At 34.5% G+C, this 23,509-nt stretch overlaps 1 protein-coding gene across 5 annotated transcripts in view; it reads right to left on the bottom strand.

Moving 5' to 3' along the window:
* ATP9B (ATPase phospholipid transporting 9B (putative)) overlaps positions 1 to 23,509 on the bottom strand; it is a 450,228-nt gene that overhangs the window by 225,325 nt on the left and 201,394 nt on the right. For all 5 annotated transcript variants that reach the window (XM_027852394.1, XM_027852395.1, XM_027852396.1 and 2 more), the window contains exon 10: positions 2,913 to 2,988. In XM_027852394.1, coding sequence (XP_027708195.1) covers positions 2,913 to 2,988 — 76 coding nt within the window. The remainder of the gene's footprint in view (positions 1 to 2,912; positions 2,989 to 23,509) is intronic.

The raw sequence follows: 23,509 nt of genomic DNA, 5'->3' as shown, positions 1-23,509 counted from the left end.
CCAAAGTCTACTTACCAAGGATGGAAAGATGGACTTAAGACAGAGAGAGAAACTCATGAGTATGGCTGTTGTCTCACTTACTTCTCATCCCTGTTCAGCTAATTACTTCACTAAGGACCCAATGAAAATGCTCAATGATCTCTCTCCATGAAGTTAAATGCATACAGACGAGAGTATCTATTAGTGTATCAGTCAGTCTGCCAAGCCCTTGTAAGATGATTCAGCATTAATGAAGCTGAAAAAAATCAGGTGTGGGGTGGGGGGGGTTTCGATTTTACTGTTACGTCAGAATACCAAGTAGGAAAACAGAAATTGCCTTAAATGAGGTATACCTCTGCTATCAACTTGGATACCAAATGGATCAATTTGAAAGAAAATAATCTCCATATTGGTTAGGCAAGAAAAATGGTTTTTTATCTTTGTTTCTCTATATCTGTGCACATTTTCACCTGCAAACATTTGGTCCAACATAAAACAGCTGTTCATAGCAGACATCTGTATTATAATTCCAAGTGATTGTGGCTTTGCAATTTATACCTCATCTTGCCTCCATACTGAAGTACAGGAGGTCTATAAGAACAACAACAACAACAACAACAACAACAACTAGTATTTTAATAGCATTTTAAGATTTACAAAGTGATTTACATACTTTACCTCATTTGATCCTCATAATAACCCTATGACATAGGTGCTATTTTCACCCTTATTTTACACATAAGGAAACTAAGGCTAAGAGAGGCTTATTTGCCCAGGATTATATAGCTAAGTAAACATCTGAAGCAGGATTTGAACTCAGGTCTTCTGAACAAGTGCAGAACACTATCCACTACTCTACCTATTTACCTATTGTAAACTACATAATTTGACTTGAGGATAGTTCATTTTCTATCTCATGGTACTAGAGTTCTAGTCTTATCTGTCCTATTTAACAGCTGCATTGCCTTAGGTAAGAAACTTTAACATCTCTGATTTTACTTCTAAAATGGGGATAACAACATCTATCCCATCCATTACATATGGTTTTTGTATACATTAAATAAGAATTCATATGGGTATGCTCTCTCTAATAACAAGTATTATGTAAAAGGAGACAGCTCAGGAAATACTTGCTGATAAAATATTTCTCTGTCGTACACACACAGACACAGATACAGACACACACACAAACACACACAAAGACACAAAACAGACCCTCCCCCCACACCCAAACTACCAGTGCAAGAAGAAAGGCACTTTTCGTGACTGAAAAACTTTGTAAAATATATCCTAAATTCTCACTTTTTGTCTAACTCAATATTTAACAGTGGGCTACCTGATAAGGTCCCAAAACAAACAAACAAACAAACAAACAAACAAAAACACAATTCGGCTTTAGGTACCATAATCTTCATGCGAAATTCCAGGTTTTAAGTATTAGGGGAAACACTCAATAACTTGCTCTCATAGAAAGGATGCATATAATATGGATTATCTATAAATGTGTATTTGCTGGTAAATAAGCTTGAATGCAATTTTTATTGTTTATGTTATGATTAGGGAGAAAGAAAATTATTTATAGTATTTATAATTAACTGTTTAGGGCAGTAGAGTCAAACTCAAATAGAAACAGGGACCACTAAACCATGTGAGCCACATACTTACTTAGAAAGCCACATATTAACATTGTGTTCTACTGTATTTTTATTTATTTTGTAAACCCCAATTACATTTTAATTTTGTTCTATCACACTCAGGGCTTCATGTATGACAACTCTGGTTTAAGAGATTTTCTAATGACTATCAAAATTTATAGGTGAATTAAGCTCAGTAATGAGAGATTTCATTGAAATCTCAAAATTTATGCATTCCATTATTGACTTTGAAATTCAGACAAGAAAAATCAGTCTGATATAACAGAAGGAGCATGGAATTTGTTATTATAGGACATGAGTTCAAACCTCAGTTCTCTTAACTTAATATCTATGAGACCTTAGGGAAGTCACTCAACCACTATGGACCTCAGTTTCCCCATCTATAAAATGAGAAGGTTGGACCAAACGACCTGTAAGGCCTCTCTCAATTTCAGACATTTGATTCTGTGAGTCTAAATATTATTATGGGGTGATGTTAATTAAAGAAAAATTCATGGAGAAGATGGTAAAGAAGAAAAATGAGAAAAGCCTAAGATCAGCATGAACAAATGTACATAGGAAAACACTAAGTGCGATTTGTGTAGGAGACAGAAAAGAAGCTGTTCTAAGAAGAATGGAAGGTAGGGGGAGTATAAAAAAAAATCAGGATGACTAGGCATAGAGAGTCCATTCAACAGAAAGCTGGAATACTAATGTGAGGGTTTTAAATTTCATGCAATAAGCATTAGGAAAACATTCTACATTCACAAGTAGAGATATGACATGCTAAAATTTGTGTTTTAAGAAAATTAATGTTAATTGATGAACACAAAGTAATGCAATATATCACCCTTGAGTGCTGAGAAGCAACTGAAGTTGATAAAATTACTAATATGGGATTATAATCACCAACTAACATTTACTGAGTATTCTCTAGTGTTTCTTAAACTGTGGGTTGTGACCCCACATGGAGTTGCAACTCACAGTTTAAGAAATGCAGTGGGTTGTGAGTGGGAAAAGTTTAAGAAGCCCTGCAGTCTAGGTGACTGACACTATGCTAGCTGCCACAAAATAAAACAAAGCTGACCTTTTAATAAGAACTGACAAGACAACAGACTGCTACATTACATTTTCCAGAAGTAGGCAAATAGCAGCAAAGTAAATGCAATATGGCATGAAGTCTTGCAGAATAGCAGAAGATGCACTATCAAGGTCTCTCCCATACCCATACACACTTTCACCCTTGTTGCACCATCTCTGTATGTGAATTAAAATGTAAATGCACAAAATATTTCTCACCTGAAGCAACAACCGTGCTTGCCCATAATGTATTTTCTATGCTGAGACTTTCATGAATGGGTGGATCACTATCTTCCTGTTAAAAAAAAATTTCAAATAAGTGATTTTATGCTAAATGAATACATAATGTGCCAAGGACATGGCCATTAAATAAAATAAAAGTTGAGCAAATTTTAAAAGCAGCATATTCTAAGATAGGAAAAATGTAGTAAGATAAAACTACCAGGGATGAAAGTAAAGAGAAATAATTTTTAATATTTTTATGAAACATTAAAAATAAACTTCATAAGTTATGTGTTTTATATTAATAATATAGGTTTTATAAAAGATAATACATTAAAAAGGGAATTTCAAAGAATTCATTTGGCTAAATAACATTCTCTGAAAACCAAGTGAAATCTTCAGCATAGATACAATTTAATCACAAGGCATTCATTCAAACATTTATTTAGTACCCACTAAGCACAAAGTTCGGTCATTGATAAATGGACACTTTTCATGAATATAGTCGGATAAAAATATGTGTTTCAAATTAAGAATATGTGGGAGAAAAATCCTTTTGCAGGCATTATCAGAAATTCTAGAATAATAATTAAAATGTTTTATGCCTTCTTAAAGATATTACTTATATACTATTAAACTTTGTAACTGCCCCCCAAAATTAATAAATAGAACTTGTATTTTGCTCAAATTTTTTTCATCAGTAAATACACAGAAACAGTGTGGAATCGTGGATACAGTTGGGAAGACTTTTCCCACCTTGTATGTCAACTGTATGACCTTAGGAGAATCACTTAATCTCTCTTAATGGCCCAGTCAATTCTCTAAGAGTAAAAATATCACAGCAGGTGCCAATCTGTACTGTGAGAGAATTTCCTCACTCACAACAACGACATCACAGATCCATACCAAAATAGATGTCCATCAATATGACCTATAAAAATAGTTATTATTTACAAGTAAGCTTTTCCCCCTGAAGACAGACATGATTATTACTGATACCAGGTTTGTCCCATTACAGTCTTCATAAAGTTTTTTAGGTTAGGGGGCTTCCTTGACATATGCAAGAAGGCAAATGACCTTCCTTTCTTATCCTTCACATCAGTCACAAGATAACTCCAAAATTTATTTCTGTTTTGCTTTCCTGATCTACAAATCCAGAAAAATAAACTTCGTTTTCCACAACTTAACTCTTACTCATTATATTGTTTATAAACATACCCACACAACATTCACTTAATCATCAGTACATATATATATACATATATATATTTTTATTTATTTTCCCTCATTAGAAATGATGGTAAAGATTGTTTCATTCTTCATATTTATATTCTCTGTGTCTCGCATACAGGAGATACCTAATAAATACATGCTCAATTAATTATAGACATGACAATGTGGTGAACAGGAAAAAAATAAGGATCCAGAGTCAGAAAATGGGCTCAAATCTGCAAAAGGAAAGAGCTGTCCTAGAAGGCTTCTGAATGTCCTAAAAGCTCTATACCAATTATCTGAATGATTAGACAAGACTCCCAAGATCTAAGATCTAAGTTCATAATAATACATTCTAGAAATTTGCCAAGAAATAATACCAAACTAATTCATCTAATATTTTCCAGGATGTACTATTTTCCTACTTTTTCAAACCTTGAGTAACATGGTATATTATGTGTTATTCATAATAAATATTTTGTAAAAGACCCTATGAAAAAAAGTGCAGCTAATGCACCAATAGCAGAATAAGATGGAAAAATGAGAAAATGCCTGAATCTTGAATTAAATGAGTTACTGATAATCAAAAATGAGTATAAACAGCAGAAATGATATCAACATAAATAATATTATACAAAAATTTAGCCTATGTAAAATAATTGCCATAAGAAGGGAAGCAAGGGAATCTAAAAAGCTTCCTTTAGTTACTTGACTAACTTGCCAAGTAAAAAGAGATGGCAGCCAAAGGCATAATTGATACAGGAAAAAAGAAATCCAACAAATCTTGTTTATAAAAACTGGGGAAAAGGATATTGGACATTTATGTACAGTATCATCTCATAAGACAAAAAGAAGCAGAAGAGAGTAAATCCAGTTTAAAGAAATTTTGGTGAGAGACCTAAGAGAAACTAAGCAATGTCATCCTGAGGATGACTAAGGGTAGCAGTGGAAAAAGGGAAACAAACAGAAGAAAAATGAAAAAGATCTGCAAAGATTTTTTTATAACAAAATATTTTCAGTATCAAGGACAGCAGAGCCATTACGCCAGAACTTTCATGTTAAAGTTTCAAATGCTAATAAGAGGTAAAATAGTAGAATGTTGTAAATGCAGGAACACATGGAAAGGTTATATGAATTAATGCAAAACAAAGTAAACAGAAACAGAAAAACAATATACACAATGATGTTCAATCATGAAAATGGAAATTACAACAAAACAATCAAAACTGAATGCTATGAAATTATAATGAGCAAGCTTACTCTAAAAAAAAAAGAGCTATAGGAAAGTGTATCCTCCCTTCTTTGCAAGGTTAGGGAATATGAGTCTGGAACACCACAGATAATCTGAGAGTTAATGATGTGTTGAATTTCTTGATTTTTATTCTCTTTTTTTTTTAGTCTTTGTTATAAGGGATTTCTGGGAGAAGGTAGGGAGGAAAGACTGATGAGGAAATATAGGTAATGTAAAAGCAAAAAATATCTATTAAAGTTTTATAACTATTATAGTCATTTATAGTATTAAGTTTATAATACCATCTATTATTAAAGGCACTTTAATTATATATATGGAGAGAGAGCTATTTAAGCAAAAAGAAAAAACTAACAATCTACAGTCTACCTATACAATAGTTTAGAGAGTCATTTATATATATATATATATATATATATACAAGGCTCTCAATTAAGACTACTATCAGGAAACATGTAAACTTTTTAAAGCATAATTTTACGATAGACTATCATCTTTACCATTATGTAAGCAACTAAAAAATTCAGGAAAAAAAGACACTTTTCTGTTTGGTGTTTTTGATTATAAATAAAGCTTTTGATTCAATACAGCAAATTACTGCCTTTAAGGCTCTTCTCCAAAAAAGGCTTATCCTGTCCCCAAATCATTCAAGATTACCTGATAATAGACAGGAGCTTGTTCAATGATGCTCTCATCATAAACATTAGGGAAGGAAAAAAACAGGGAGGTATATGTTCCAGTACTGTCCAGTGTGATGGAGAAGATCTCGCAGAGACTTCAAGTTCAAGAGAAAATCCCTATAGATGGTGAGGTCTACTAGATACTCGTAATTTACAGGTGATATCCAGTTGGTGACAGAGATAAGACACCCCTCCCATAACTGAACAGCTGAAAGTAAACAGGATACCCAGAGTAAACAATCAGTATTCCACAAGGAGTCTCTGCAGTTATATTTTTGTCTAATATGTGATCATCTAGCACTGATAAATAATTATTTTTAAGCAAGTGAAAATACTTATACTACTGTTGGGCAAGAATCCCTTAGAAAAAATGGAATAGCACTCATAGTCAATAAAACGATGAGAAAAGCAGTACTGGGGTATAATCTCAAAAATGACAGAATGATATCTGTTCAAATCCAAAACAAATTGTTGAATATCACAGTAATACAAGTCTATGCTCCAACCACTGATGCCAAAGTTAATCAGTTCTATGAAGACCTACAACATGTAGAAAGAACATCAAAAACAGATTTCACAACCATCATAGGGAATTGGAATGCTAAAATAGGAAATCAAAAGATAACTGGAATAATAGGCAACTTTGGCCTTGGGAGTACAAAATGAAGCAAGGCAGAGACTGATAGGTTTGTCAAGAAAATCTGCTGTTCAAAGCACTCTTTTTCTACAACCTAAAAGGTAACTCTACACATAAACAACACCAGATGGTCAACATTAATATCAGATTGATTATATACTTTGCAGTTAAAGTGGGGAAAGGGGCAGGAAACGACCTAGTACAAATGTGAATTGCTGCATACACTTTCAGATGAGTTCTCTTTATTATTAGGATTTACTTTGTTACAAGAGACCTCTCATGAAGTAGGAATAATCTGTAAATGGTTATAATATAAAAACAAAACATATCAATAAAACTTCTCATGATCCCCCCACTCCTCATAAAAAAGCTGCTGCCCTTTGTTTAAACAACAATCTTGATTCTGCATGATTTAAAACTGTTGACCACTAGTTCCTCATGGATATCCTCTCTTCTTTGTTTGTGTTTTGTGAGTTTATTCTCTCCTGGTTCTCATCTTATCCAATGACATTTCTTTTTTCTCTTTTGCTAATTCTTTTTTTTTCTTTTCTGCGAGGCAATTGGGGTTAAGTGACTTGCCCAGAGTCACACAACCAGTGTCATGTGTCTGAGGCCACATTTGAACTCAGGTCCTCCTGAATCCAGGGCTGTTGCTCTATCTACTGTGCCACCTAGCTGCCCCTTTTCTTTTTTCTTTCTTTCTTTCTCTTTTTTAATTTTTTTTTTCTCCTTTGCTAATTCATCATCCTTATCACATAACCCCAACTGCAGAAGAGTCCCAAGGCTCCTTCCAGGCCTTCTTCTGTTCTCTTGCTACATTCTCTCTTGGTGCCCTCAGCAACTCCAATGGGTTTAGTAACTAAAGCTATGGAAATGATTCCCTCCTCCATATACCTGACCCTAGTCTCTTTCCTGAAATGTACTCTTACATTTCCAAGTGCTTGGCAAGTACTTAATTAATGGTTTTACATTGATTCATTTATTCATTCACTATAGTCTTAGATGAAAAATAGCTCTACTTGCAAAGTCAAAATCTTTACATGAACCCTGGGTACTTGTTCCTTCACTTTTTCTCCAGCAGACTGCTCACACTAGCAACTCCATTCTTATTTTTAACCTCTCCCTACGTAATGGTTCCTTCCCTTCTGCTTACAAATATGCCTGTGTCTTCCCCATTTGTACAGCTGGGAAGCACAGTGGATAGTGCTGGATCTGGAGATGGAAAGAACTGGGGCTGAATCCTGCCTAAGACACTTTACTAGGTGTCTATCCCTACATAAATAAGTATCTAATTCTCTGTTGCCTCATAGAACCTAACTCCCAGTGCTGAGGATATTAAAATAATAAAATATAATAATAATAATAATAAAAAAAATAAAATAATATTTGAAAAGTGTTTTGTAAACCTTTAAGTGATATAAACATGCTAACTGTTTATTATTATTATCCCATAAAAAACATTCACTTGATCTGGCCATAACCACTTGCAATCATATGCTGTCATACTATCATATATTTCTTTGCCCAGATGTGAGTAGTACGAGAAAAAGTACAGAGGTAGATGGAAGTCATATTATGGACAGTCTATATGTCAGGCTTCAGAATCAGAGCACAACATATCATAGAATATATTTCCACAACTATGTAAACCAATACATAATAGAAAAAAATCTTTCTACAATATTTCCAAAAGTATATCAAAAAATCTAGCCTTTTCTTTAAGACTTCAAATGAGAGAAAATCAATTTCACTTTTGCACTAATCATTTTAACTATTCAAAAGTTTTTCCTTATATGATAAGGGTCCCCTCCTCCTCGATACCACAGCTAATCCAGATTTAGTGTGATATATTCGGGATAATCAGAACTATGTAAATATGACCCAATTGTTCTTTTGTAATACAACACCAGGAAGGAATAATAATTCAAATGGCGAAGTACATAACTAGGAAAGAAAAACAAAATAACAACTAGCATTTATACAGTGCTTTAAGGTTTGTAAAATACTTTATGAATATTATTTCATTCTCACAACAATCCTAGAGATAAATATTACTGTTAAAACCATTTTACACTGGAGGAAATTGAGGCAGACAGAGAATGAGTGACTTGCCCAGGGTTACAAAGTTAGTAAGTGTCTCAGGACTTCTGGGGGTGAGGACAAGATGCCAGAGCACAGAAGCACTTAGACAAGCTCTCCAAACAACTTTAAAATAACACCTGAATTCAAATTCTGGGATGGCAGAGCCAATAAAAGGTCAGACTAAGACATTCTTCCAGTTCAAAACAACTTAGAAGGTTGGAAAGAGAGATCTGTGACTCAGGGCTAGCCCAGAGCCTGTTGGGATGTAACACCAGTGGAGAAAAAAGTAGAAGGAGCTTCGGGAGTGCTCAAGATGGAGATATTAAGGGGGCATGGCAAGTGATCAGAAACAGATTATGGGGTAACCCTTGTTAGCACAGGACACAGAACCAAAAGCAGTGTGGCAACTCCATCACATATACCCACTTCTGGGTCATTGTTCAAGGGCAGAGAGGAGCACTTTTGATCAAGAGGAAGTGGGAGTTCTGAGGGTTCCAATGGAGGAGAGACCCTGAGGAGCAATACCAAATTGCAATCCAAAGGACTGGGTAAGGCCTGGAGTGAAGACCAAGAAAGCAATGACCATCTCTCTCCCTAGATCACACCACCTTGGAAGCACCAAACACTTCCAAACACCTAGAACTAGCACTGAAATCAGTAGTTCAAAAAGCCAGAAGTTTGAGATGGTACTCTCCCTCAAGTACTCCCCATGGCAGGAACAGAGCCCAACTTTAACACAAAGTTCCAAATCAAGAAATTAGATGAGAAAATGGGCAAACAACAAAAAAACAACTGAACCATAAACATCTACTATCTTGACAAGGAAGATCAAGAAACAAACTCAGAAGACAATGAAGTCAAAACAGCTATAAGCAAAGGCCTCAAAGAAAAATGTGAACTGGACACAGGAATTCCTGGAAAAAGCAAAAAAAAAAAAATGATTTTCAAAATCAGTGGTAGAGGAAAATTAGGAAAATAAGACAATGAATAGCTTAGTAAAAGTGGCACAAAAAATATTCGAAGAAAATAATATGTTAAAAAATTGAATTGGTCAAATGGAAAAGGAGGTACAAAAATTCACTGATGAAAGCAGAATTGGCCAAAGAGAAAAAGAGATACAAAAGTTCACTGAAGAAAATAATTCTTTAAAAATTAGAACTGGGCAAGTGGAAGCTAGTGACTCCAAGTGATGTCTTATTTCTTGAGACATCAAGAATTAATAAAACAGAGACAAAGGAAAATGTGAAATATCTCATCAGAAAAACAACTGATCTGGAAAATACACTGAAGAAAAAATTTAAGAATTATAGTACTACCTGAAAGCCATGATCAAAAACAAAGCTTTGATACCAAATTTCAAGAAATTATGAAGGAAAATTATGCAGAGATCCTCAAACCAGAAGGTAAAATAGAAATTGAAAGAATCCACTAATTCCCACTTGAAAGAAATCCCAAGATGAAAACTCCCAAGAATATTATAGCCAAATTCCAGAGCTCCCAGGTAAAACAGTTTACTTCAAACAGCAAGAAAGAAACCATTCAAATACCACTGAGCCACAGTCAGGATTACTTAAGATTTAGCAGCTACCACATTAAAAGATCAAAGGGGCTTGAAATATGGTATTTTAGAAGGCAAAAGAGCTGGAGTTACAACCAAAAATATAGTAGGTATTTAATAAATGCTCATTCCCATTTAATTGGTTCAAAAAAGGAAAAAAATATATATGTTAAATGTACACACACACACACTCAATTGGCAACAAAAATCTATCTTATACAATAGGGGAATTGGAGGGAAAGGGGATATAAGAAAAGGGATAGTTAATAAAATGAGGGAAGATAAAAGAAGGCAGTAGTCAGAATCAAAACAAACTTTAAAGGAGGTACAGGATAAAAAAGAGAGAAAAGGATAAACAGAAGAAAATAGGATGGAGGGAAATGGATAGACTTCATAACTTTGAATGTCAATGGGAAGAACTCACCTAGAAAACATGTGGACAGCAGAATGAATTAGAAACCAGAATTCAAAGCCTATGTTGTTTACAAGAAACACACTTGAAAAACAGAGACACACACAGACTTAAAATAATGGGGTGGAGCAGAATCTATTGTGATTCAGTTGAAGTAGAAAAGGTAGGGGTAGCAATCATGATCTCAGACAAAGCAAAAACAAAACCAGATGTAATGAAAAGGGATTAGCAAGGAACCATAGGCAAACAAGTAATATCAATTCCAAACATATGCACCAAATGGTATAGCATCCAAGTTCTTAAATGAAAAGTTAAATTAATTACAGGAAGAAATAGACAGTAAAACTATACTAGTGGAGGACCTCAACTTTTCCCTCCCAGAGCTAGATAAATCTAACCATAAAGTAATTACGAAAGAAGTCAAGGAGATGAATAGAGGTTATCTTAGAAAAGTTAGATATGATATACCTCAGAAGAAAACTGAATGAATGGGAAAAGAAAGGAGGAAAGCTTTTTCTCAGCTATACATGACACCCTTCACAAAACTGGACCATGTATTAGGGCATAAAAGCCTCACAACCAAATGCAGAAAAGTAGACATATTAAATGCACCCTTTTCAGATAATAATGCAATGAAAATTACATTCAGTAAAGGACTGTGGAAGCATAGATTAAAAGCTAATTGGAAACTAAGTAAACTAATCCTAAAGAATGATATCACGGAAACAATAATTTAATTAAAGGGAATGACAACAATGAGAAAACATTCAAAAAATTTGTTGGATATAGCCAAAGCAGCACTTAGAGGAAAATTTATATTCCTAAATGTTTATATCAATAAAGGAAAGAGCAGATCAATAAATTAGACATGCAACTAAAAAAAACTGGAAAAAGAACAAATTAAAAATCTCCAATTAAGTACCAAAATACAAATCCTGAAAATCAAACAAGAGATTAATAAAATTTAAAGTAAAAAAAAAAATGAACTACTAAATAAAACTAAAACCTGGTTTTAGGGGGAAAAAACCGAACAAAATTGAAAAAAAATGATTAATTTTATTTTAAAAAAGAAAACCAAATTACTAGTATAAAAAATGAGAAGTTAAATGTACCACTAAATGATGAAATTAATGCAATTATTAGGCGTTATTTTGCCCAATTATTTGCTAGTAAAACAACATAAATAAAACTGATGAATATTTAACAAAACAAAAAACAAAACTGCCCAGATTAGCAGAAAAGGAAATAAAATAATTAAATAACCCTATCTTAGAAAAAGAAATTGAAGAAGCTATCAATGAGTTCCCTAAGGAAAAAAAGTCCCCAGGAACAGATGTATTTACACGTGAATTCTAAGAAACATTTAAGGAACAATTAATCCCAATATCATAGAAACTATCTGAAAAAACAGATAAAGGAGTAGTACCAAATTCCTTTTATGACACAAATACGGCTTTAATACTTGAACCAGGGAGAACAAAAATAGAGAAAGAAGACTACAGACCAATTTCCTTTAAGTAAAATCGATGCACAAATTTTAAATAAAATACTAATAAGATTACATCAATACATCAAAAAGATCATACATTGTGACCATGTGGGATTTATACCAGGAATGCAGGAGTGGTTCAATATTAGGAAAACTATCAGCATAAGTGACAATATCAATAACAAAACCAACAAAAATCATATGAACATCTTGATAGATGCAGAAAAAGCCTTTGACAAAATACAATACCTATTCCTATTAAAAGCACTAGAAAATATAAGAATCAATGAAGCCTTTCATAAAATGATAAGCAGTATCTATCTAAAATGAAGAGCAAGCATTATCTGTAAGAGGGATAAACCTGAAGCTTTCCTAAGAAGATAGGAGTGAAGCAAGGATGTCCAATATCACCATTATTACTCAATATCAGAAATGTTAGATATAACAATAAGACAAGAAAAAGAAATCAAAGGAATAAAAATAGGCCGTGAGGAAACAAAACTATCACTCTTTGGAGATGACATGATGGTATACATAGAGAACCCTAGAGAATCAATCAAAAAACAAGCTGAAACAATTAACAACTTTAGCAGAGTTACAGGATACAAAATAAACCCATACAAATCATCAGCATTTCTACATCTACCAACAAAACCCATCAGGAAGAGATAGAAAGAAAAATTCCATTTAAAAAAACTACAAAAAATATACTTGAAAGTCTATCTGCCAAGACAAACCCAGGGATTATATGAACACAATTGCAAAACATTTTTTACGGAAACAAAGACAGAACTAAACAATTGAAGAAATATTAATTGCATATGGTTAGGCCAAGCCAATATACCAAAATGACAATTCCACCTAAGTTAGCTTACTTATTCATTGCCACACCAATCAAACTACCAAAGAATTATTTTTATAGAGCTGGATAAAACAGTAACAAAATTCATCTGAAAGAACAAAAGCTCAAAATATCAAGGGAATAAATGAAAAAAAAAAGCTAAGGAAGGCAACCCAACAGTACCAGATTCCAAACTATAATACAAAGCAGTAATTATCAAAACAATATGGTACTGACTAAGAAAAAGAGTGGTATATCAATGGAATAGATTAGATACAGAATACACAGTAGAAAAAGACCACAGTAATCTAGAATTTGATATACCTAATGACCTAAGTTTTGGGGGTAAGAATTCACCATTTGACAAAAATTACTGGGAAAACTGGAAAGCAGTTTGGATGAAACTAGGCATAGAATGACATCTCACACTGTATGGCAAGATAAGGTCAAAATGGAAAAATGTTTTACACATAAAGAGTGATATCATAAGCAAATTAGGGAACCATGGGAAAATGAACCTGTCAGATCTATGAATAAAAGAATAGTTTATGACCATTATAAGAACTAAAATAGATAATTTTGATTACACAAAACTAAAATATTTCGTACAAAGCTAATGTAGCCAAAATTAGGAGGAAAACAGGAAACTGGGGAAATTTCTTTGTAAGTTTCTCTGATAAAGGCCTAATTCTCAAATATATAGGAAACTAAGCCAAATTTATACAAATGAATGAATGAATGAATGAAAGTATTATAGGCTGGATTTGAACTTAGGTCTTCCTGAATCTAAGTTAGGCACAAAATCCACTGTGCAACCTAGCTTTCCCTACACAAGGGAAAATAAAACATCAGAATCATCTTTTATCCTCATACATGGAGGGTAAAATCTTCCACAAAAATCCTACACCACTGGGAAAGGAAACATCACAAGAAGACTTATTTCCCTAGTCTTATAAATAGCTCCTCTTTTTTGCATTCTAAGGTCCAGCCAAGTTAAATTTGTCTTTGTTCTTGAGCACTCTTTTTGCTGTCTCCAGGCCTTTGTTATACTAGCTATGCCCTACGAATATACTCTTTCCTCATCTCTGCTTCACAGATTCCCTTACTTTGTTTCAAGATTACACATCAATTGAAGAAATTAAATCTATAGTCATATGAAAAAATGCTCTAAATCACTACTGATTAGAAAAATGCAAATCAAAACAACTCTGAGGTACCACATCATACCTACCAGATTGGTTAACATGACAAAACAGGAAAATGATAAATGTTGGAGAAGATTTGGGAAAACTAGAACACTAATGCATTGCTGGTGGAGTTGTGAACTGATCCAACCATTCTGGAGGGCAATCTGGAACTATGCCCAAAGGGCTATAAAAATGTGCATACACTTTGACCCAGCAATACCACTACTAGGTGTATATTCCAAAGGGATCATAAAAGTGGGAAAAGGACCCATGTAAAGTATTTATAACAATTCTTTTCATGATAGCCAAGAATTCGAAATTGAGGGGATGCCCATCAAATGGGGAATGGCTGAACAAGTTGTGGTATATGAATGTAATGGAATACTATTGTTCAATAAGAAATAATGAGCAGGCAGACTTCAGAAAAACCTAGAAAGATTTACATGAATTGATGCTGAATGAAGTGAGCAGAACCAGGAAAACATTGTACACAGTAACAGTCACATTATGTGGTGACTAACTTTGATAGACTTAGCTCTTCTCAGCAATGTAAAGAGCTGAGATAACTCCAAAAGACTCATGATAGAAAATACTATCCACATCCAGAAAAAAACTATGGAGTCTGAATGCAGATCAAAGCACACTATTTGCTGTCCTTTGTTTGTTTGTTTCTTCTTTCTCTTGGTTCCTCCCATTGGTTCTAAGTCTTCTTTACAATATAACTTTACAATATGAGAAAATCTGGAATTCAAAATTTTATGGAAGTGAATGTCGAAAAGTAAAATGAATTAAAAAAAAAAAAAGGTTGCACATCAACTACCATGTACAACACAAAGCCTATCTTGCTACCCTGTATATAATGATTTTGTATTTATTCTATACGGGTTTATTCTGGTCATAATTTATTTTTATTGATTTGTTACTCCATGAAAAGGAAATTTTGAGGAAATTATTTTATGATTTATATTATAATATCATTATTATAATATTTTCTTAGGTCTGCCCTCAGGGACCAAGCAAAACAAATCTAATTCCTTTTTCACACTTCATCAACTACTTAAAGGTAGTTATCATACTTTTTCTCCTCCCACTTCTATCCCCCTTTCACCTTAATTCTTTCCCTGTTCAAGCTAAACATCCATAGTGTTCTTAAATAAATTAACAATTATAATAATTATTATTAGTGGCCCCCAAAAAAATTAAGAACACTATGGATGTTTAGCTTGAACAGGGGAAAGAATTAAGGTGAAACGGGGATAGAAGTGGGAGGAGAAAAAGTATGATAGCTACCTTTAAGTACCTGATGAAGTGTGAAAAAGGAATTAGATTTGTTTTGCTTGGTCCCTGAGGGCAGACCTAAGAAAAAACTAGTGAAAACTGAAGATTTTTGCTTCATATAAGGAAAAACCTCCTGAAAATTAGAGCCATCCACAAGTAGAATGGATTGCCTCAGGAAGAAGGTTTTCTTCCTGAGAAAATCTTCAGAGACTACTGTTAAGGAACAGGTAATCTTAGATGAATTCTAAGGTCAATTTCAAACAATGTATGTGATGCTGTGATTATAGATATACAATAGGATAACTGCACTACACTCGCAACAATACAAAGTCTATTTTAATTGTGGTTACCTAATTTTTACTTATTGTTCCAGTACAAGTCTCGTCATTTTAGTAACCTAAAATGTATTATATTTTAGAAACTTAAAATATAATTTTATAATTTTCCTTAGATTTCCTTGTAACACAAGCATTTTTAAAATTTGTGAGAAAGGGCTATATTTTGGTATTTCCTTTCCTTCATGTCATAAAATTCAAGAAGAAGTGAAGGCACTGAAAAGTAAGATTTTTAAATTTTCTCATTTGAAAATTAAAGGTTCTGTGCAATTTAGCTTTAGACATTCAAGTTGTTTTTCCCATTACTTTTCTAGTCATTTATCCATTTTTTTATAGTTCTAAGGCACAATTAGATGCTGATGAAAACACAATAACTATGCAGTTTTCTTTCAATACAGAAATGGTAATGATGGATTTTAAACATGAAACATTTTTCTAATATCAAGAAAATTATTGTAGATGAGGGTTCTTTACCAATCACATATAGTACAAAATAAAGATTGTAAGGTAGAAAAGAAATGATCTCTAAATAACTTCTTTAGGTTTCTTTTTACTTAATGTTATAAATTTCAAAAAGATAAAATCTGCTAAGGGAGAAAATGTTAAATGTTATCATTTCAAGCTGTTTTCTCAATAATTTACACTATTTAGCAAACAATAGAGATTCGCTATTTGAAAGTAGAGTATTTTGATTGGGAAAGACATAAACAACATAGCTGTACTATGGCTTACAAAGAGTTTACAGCAGAAAATGCATTATAAAAAGTCTAAATGGAAAGATGGTGTTTAAAAAAAAAACCAACTAGGAATAAAGACAAAATTTTAAACCTCAACTTTAAAACTCAAACCTTAATATTGTTACTCTAAAATTATTGATGGGTCTAGAACAAAGTTACATAGAATAATAATCACAATAATCATAGGATAGAGATATGGCTTAGAACTATGGAGTCTCCCTGGTAAGAAAAATCCTTCTAAAAATAAAAGTTGGTACCTATTCCCCCCTTGGTAACACAGTCTTTTTGTGAGCTGCCTGTAATGCTGAGATTTACCTATGGTCACACAGACAAGTGTGTCAGAGGTGACATTTGAACGCAGGCCTTCCTGGTTTTAAGGCCAGCTCCCTATGAATACTTCAAATAGCACAGTTCAAGCTAGACATTATTAGTTCACTTTATACCCTTCTAGGAAATGTTCAGAGCCAGGTAATGTTATGAATTTTGCATATATGTACATTGCACTATATATACATATCCTCTGAAGCCACTAACATTGCTGATCATCCTCTTCTGGATAATCTACCCTTTCTCAAGGTTTTCACTCCATTGCTTTTTCCTGGTTCTCCTCCTACTGTCTGACCACTCTCACTTTCCTTTACTAGCTTTATATCCAGGTCAACCTCACCAACTGGGTGTGCCGCCCAAGGCTTTGTCCTGGGTCCTTTTCTTCCTTTATACTACTGCTCCTTAATCCAAGGTGTAGGTATGTTTTTAAAAATATTTTAAAAGATATTTTGGTAACTGTTTTTAAATATAATGTTTTCTTCATAATCCTACTTATTTTATTTTATGCATTTTAAAACATTATACTGAAAGGGTCCATAGGCTTCACCAGACTGTCAAACAGGTCCATAACAAAAAAAGTTAAGAACCCATGCTCTCTACTATCATATTTGATGATCTCATCAGCTCTCAGCTCTCCTGATCTCCAGTCTCATCATCAACTGATTGCAGGATACCTCTAAATTGATATCCCCTAAACATCTTAAACTCAACATGTTCAAAACTGAACTCATTATCTTCTCCCCCTCTTTTGAGGAAGTTGGCACGGCAGACAAGAGCACAGGCCTAGGGTCAGGAAGAATAGAATTCAAATCTAGCTTCAGACACTTAGCTGCATGACCTTGGGTAAGTTTTTTGCCTCAGTTTACATAACTGTAATATGAGGATAACAACTACCTACCTTGCAGGTTTTCTGTGAGGATCAAGTGAGATATTTGTAAAAAGCACTTAACACAGTGCATAGCACATAGAAGATACTATGAAAATGCTTATTCTCTTCCCTTCCCTTTAAATTTTCCCCTCCTCTCAACTTTCCTATTACCATCAATGATACCATCACCTTCTCAGACAGCAAAGTTTACAATCTTGGCATGACTTCTCTCTCTTTTTTTTTTTGTTAAGGAATGTAAATAGTTTAACTTTACTAAGTCCCTTACGATTTCTCTTTCCTGTTCATCTTTTCATGCTTCAGGCTTCAAGCTTGTACTGGCAAGTCAAATTTTCTATTCACCTCTGGTCTTTTCATCAAGAATGCTTAAAAGTCCACTATTTCACTGAATGTCCATTTTCCCCCCTGAAGGATTATACTCAGTTTTGCTGGGTAGATGATTTTTGGTTGTAATCCTATTTCCTTTTAACCTCCAGAATATTATATTCCAAGCCCTCTGATCCCTTAATGTAGAGGCTGCTAAATCTTGTGTTATCCTGATTGTTTTTCCACAATACTTAAATTGTTTCTTTCTGGCTGCTTGCAATATTTTCTCCTTGACCTGGGAACTCTGCAATTTGGTTATAATACTCCTAGGGGTTTTCCTTTGGGGATTTCTTTCAGGAGGTGACTAGTGGGTTCTTTCAATTTCTATTTTAACTTCTGGTTCTAGAACATCAGGGCAGTTTTCCTTGATAACTGCTTGAAAGATGATGTCGAGGCTCTTTTTTTGATCATGGCTTTCAGATAGTCCAATAATTTTTAAATTATCTCTCCTGGATCTATTTTCCAGGTTGGTTGGTTTTCCAATGAGATATTTCACATTGTCTTCTATTTTTTCATTCTTTTGGTTTTGTTTTACAATTTCTTGATTTCTCATAAAATCATTAGCTTCCATTTGCTCCATTCTAATTTTTTAAGGAAGTATTTTCTTCAGTGAGCTTTTGGACTTCCTTTTCCATTTGGCCAATTCTGCTTTTTAAGGCATTCTTCTCCTCATTGGCTTTTTGGACCTCTTTTTCCATTTGGGTTAGGCTATTTTTTAAGGTGTTATTTTCTTCAGTATTTTTTTGGGTCCCCTTTAAGCAAGCTGTTGACTTGTTTTTCATGATTTTCTTGCATCACTCTCATTTCTCTTCCCAGTTTTTCCTCTACTTCTCTTACTTGCTTCTCAAAATCCTTTTTGAGCTCTTTCACGGCCTGAGACCAATTCATATTTTTTTTGGAGGCTGTAGACGTAGGAGCTTTGACTTTGTTGTCTTCTTCTGGTTGTATGTTTTGATCTTCTTTGTCAACAAAGTAAGATTCTGTGGTCTGACTATTTTTTGCTCTGTTTGCTCATGTTCCCAGTCAATTACCTGACTTTTTAACTCTTTGTTAAGGCAGGGCTCTGCTTCCAGTGTGGAGGGTGTACTGTCGAAAGCTTCAGGGATTTTTGTGCAGCTGGTTTTCAGAGATACTTCTAGGGACCTGTTAATTTTCAGTTCTTCCAAGGTAGTATGATCAAAGGAGAGGTGTTTACTCCTTTCCTGGCCTATACTCTGCTCTGTGAGTGACCACATGCACTCTTTTCTGCCTTGGAACTGTGAGGAGGATTCTTTCTCCACCACTACCACAACTGCCACACCAGCACCCCTCCTCACCTAAGGACCACCACCTAGGACTGTGACCCAGATCCAAGCCCAGGGAAAGCAAGAGAAACCTGCCTCAGCACCAGCAAAGAGATCACTGCAATCCCCCTCTGATCAGCCCCACTGTCTGTAGGCCTGCCCGGGGGCTGTGCTAGAGCTGGGGCCTGACCACACTCCTCTCTCACCCAGGTACCACAGATCTTTCCTACTGACTTTCTAAGTTGTCTATGTCATTTGTGGGTTGAGAAGTCTGGACATCTCTATAGCTGCCAGTGATTCAGTCCCCTGAGGACTGAGCCAGGTTTGCTGGGGCCCTATCTTTACCTGTGCAGCCCATGTTGAACCATGCTCCTCTCCCATCCAGGTGGAACAGACCTTTTGCATCAACCATCCAGATTGTCTTGGGCAAAAAATCTGTTTCACTCTGTCTTTTTGTGGGTTCTGCTGCTCTAGAATTTGATTAGAGTCATTTTTTATAGGTATTTGGAGGGGTTTGGGGGAAAACTCAAGCAAGTCACTGCTGTTACTCTGCCATTTTGGCTCTGCCTTGGCATGACTTTTGACTCCTGTTCCGTACACAATCTACATTCCATTGCTTAGTCTTCTTTCAATCTTCACAGGATCTCTTGTATAGGCCCCTTTCGATCTACTCACACAGCAAACACCTTAGTGAAGGCCTCCCCACCCCTACCTTAACTCCCCCATCATGTCTCTCTTGGATTATCAAAATAGTCATTTGGTCAGTCTCCCTGCCTCAAGTTTCCCCCACTCCAATACATCCTCTACTTATCTGCCAAAGTGATTTTCTTAAAGCTTAGGTTTTACCACATCACACTCCCCTCCCTCCACTCAATAAATTCGAGTAGTTCCTTACTGACACCAGGAAAAAAAAAAATGTAAACTGCTGTGTGGTATTTAAAGCATTTTATAGCCTAGCTTCTTCTTGCCTTCACAATGTTTTTACCCTTTTCTCTTCTCCATGTAATCCAAGATTCATCTAACCTCCTTGCTAATCCAAATTGGTCTCCTTGCTATTCCTTACACGAGACTCTACATTTCCCTTTTCACTGGCTGTTCTTCATTCCTGCAATGCTGTTCTTTCTTGTCTTTACCTCCTAGCATCTTTCAAGGCTTCCCTCAAATCTTACCTGTAGGAGGTAAGATTTTTGTTCTCCCAACCCTCTTAATGGCTTCCCCCTAAGAGTGCTTCTTATTTACACTGAATGTATGTTGCTGTTAAATAGATGTTTCATGTTGTCTCCCCTGTTAGAATGTGAATTCCTTGACAAGAGGGACCATATATTTACTTCACTTTGTATCCCCAGCACAGTACGTGGCAGGTAATAAATGGTTAATAAATACCTGTTGACTGCCTGACTGACAAGGAATTTAAGGCAACTGGAACTTCATAAATCTATCCCAGTTTATTGGACTTCTTTGTCCACACAAACTTTGAATTCAATTTCTTTTCCTATCTAGTTTAACAGTCAAGTGGATAAAGTGCTGCTCTTGTAAACTATATGGCTATGATATGGGAGAAAACACTTTATGACAATGACCATTTGGTATTTCAGTAACTAAATTCTCTCACCTAAGGTTCAAGGCATATGTGACTACCAATTAATTTAACTACACAGCCTACAAGTCCTCTACTAAAGTTTAATTCCATTACTAATTAATTTATTCAAGAACCATTTTTCCCAAGTTTATTTCACTGACCTTGATTTTGTCAATGTGACTACTTCCTCCTACCCTCAATACAATCCCTATGATTTGTCAGTTTTCAAGAGGTGCCATGGTGAAAAAACATATCACTCTGCCAAAATACCCTAAAAAACAATAAGTGTATCAGAATATAGCTAAGCTGGACTTTGAAAACAATCTTATAATTTATCACTAGATATATATTCAGTCAAGCTGAGACTTCTTAATAAAGATCTTAACTTGAAAAGGCCAAGGTCTCCCACTGCATCCAGAGCCATCTCCAGTCATTCTAATCTATATGTTGCAACTGTATCTAGATGGCTCTGGAGGAGAAAGTGAAGCTGGTGACTTTGTACAGCCCTCCTTCACTTAAATCCAATTCATTTGCATGTCAAGGCATCACCTCCCAGATGTTATAGTCCTCTTCAAGAACAAAGGACAAATAACAACAACAACAACAACAATTCATCACTTGGTACATACCACAACACTTTCCAACTTGGTACTTTATACCAAAGTCTGTATTCTTTTGGCATGACTTTTGATATGACACAGAATCACATCCATGCCTGAATGAGACATTGGAGAAGGATATTAGTGAAAGGTTTTAAACTTAAATATCACCTTCAGTTTAAATATGTTGTAATATTTGGGCTGACTAGAATAAAACTTTATTTAAAAAAAAAGAGCTAAGAATTTATCTGAAACAAAGTAAATTTTGTTGAAAAAAACCTTCTGATTCTGACTGCATTTTTCCTTTTTAATTTTTTTTTCTGTTGTTGATTTTCTTGGAGTGATAGCAACATAAGATTTTAGGTACAGGACTGAGGCTCCTCTTCTTAATAGCTCTTTTCAGTTTTAAGGAATAATAGACCTAAGAAAATTGACATTCAGACTATAAATCAGTCTCTCTGATTTTTAGTTATTTCTCCTGCTTAAAACAGGGGACTCATTTATAAAATCATCATAGCCAGTGTCATAGTGTTGGTGAGCTCTCATAGGAAGCCCACCATTCAAATGCTGAGTCCCTGCCTGAGACAAGCTTCCACGTCCTACACACCAAAGTCAGATTCCTTACTCCATGTTTACTTTACCTCGTAAGTATTTAAACACCTTTCCCAATCACAGTCCCTTCTGATTATGGACTTAACAGAAAGAGTGAACAACGTTGTTGTACCACATATAACAGACAGCATACAGTAAATTCAGGGTGTCTCAAAAAGTATTAGTGTAGTTCTGAGCTATTAAAACTATTACCAGCTTAAAACTTGACTAAGAACTTTAGGATACCTTGTAAAGGCATCAAAGTAGGGACAGAAACTTCACTGTGTTGACAGCCCAAAGATAGGACAAAAAGAGGGCAGAATACCAACAGTCACATTAAAAATTTAAGTGTCATTAAAATGCTAGATTTGTTATTCAGTGAAAAAGGATGACAATAAAATGGTAATAATAGCTAATGTTTGAAGTTGATGATGATGAAGAAACAGAGGATTTGAAAGTATGACTTGCCCTTGGGTCAGAGCTAATAAATTTTGAAGTGAGAACCAAAGTTACTTCTGCACTGACTCTAAATTCAGCATTCATTTGTTTTTATCACATTTCCTTAACAAATAACTTTTCAAACTCTAGTTGAGTAATCCAGTAACAAATTTACATGTTTCCATGAATTTAAAGCTAAACAGAAGAAGTAAAAATGCTTATCTATATCATATTTAAAGTGTAGATTAGGGGGTGAAGAAGTCAAGTCAACAGCATTTATTAAGTGCCTAATACGTGCTAGGTACTATGTTAAGTGCTGGTGATATTAAAAAAAAAAAAGGCAAAAACAAACAACAAACAAAAACCAGTCCTGGCTCTCAAACTGCTTAGTCTCATTAAAGAGGATAAATATAGAAACTATATACAAACAAAATATATATATATATATGATAAATTGGAAATAATCTCAGAAAAAAGATACAGGTAGAGAGAAATTAGGAAGGTAAAGGTTTCTTGCAGATAGTGGGATTTTATCTGAAATGTGAAGAAATCCAGGAGATAGAAATGAAGAAGAAAAAAGTTCGAAGTCTAGTGAATAGACAGTGAAAATGTACAAAGTAAGGAGATAAGAGTACCTAAATTGGAAAAGCAGGAAGGAACCAATTTATGAAGGGCTTTCAAGGTTAAACAGAGCATTTTATATTTGATCCTAGAAAAAAAAAATGGGAGCCACTGAAGTTTATGAAATAAGAGGATGAAATGGTAAGACATGCCCTTTAGAAAGATCAATTTGATAGCTAAGTGAAGGATGACTGTAATGGAGAGATT

Source organism: Vombatus ursinus, unplaced genomic scaffold (assembly GCF_900497805.2).
Source record: "Vombatus ursinus unplaced genomic scaffold, bare-nosed wombat genome assembly UNPS02009573.1, whole genome shotgun sequence".
Lineage (NCBI taxonomy): Eukaryota > Metazoa > Chordata > Mammalia > Diprotodontia > Vombatidae > Vombatus > Vombatus ursinus.
The sequence above is the reverse complement of the archived record's forward strand: the minus strand, read 5'-3'. Positions and strand labels throughout refer to the sequence as shown.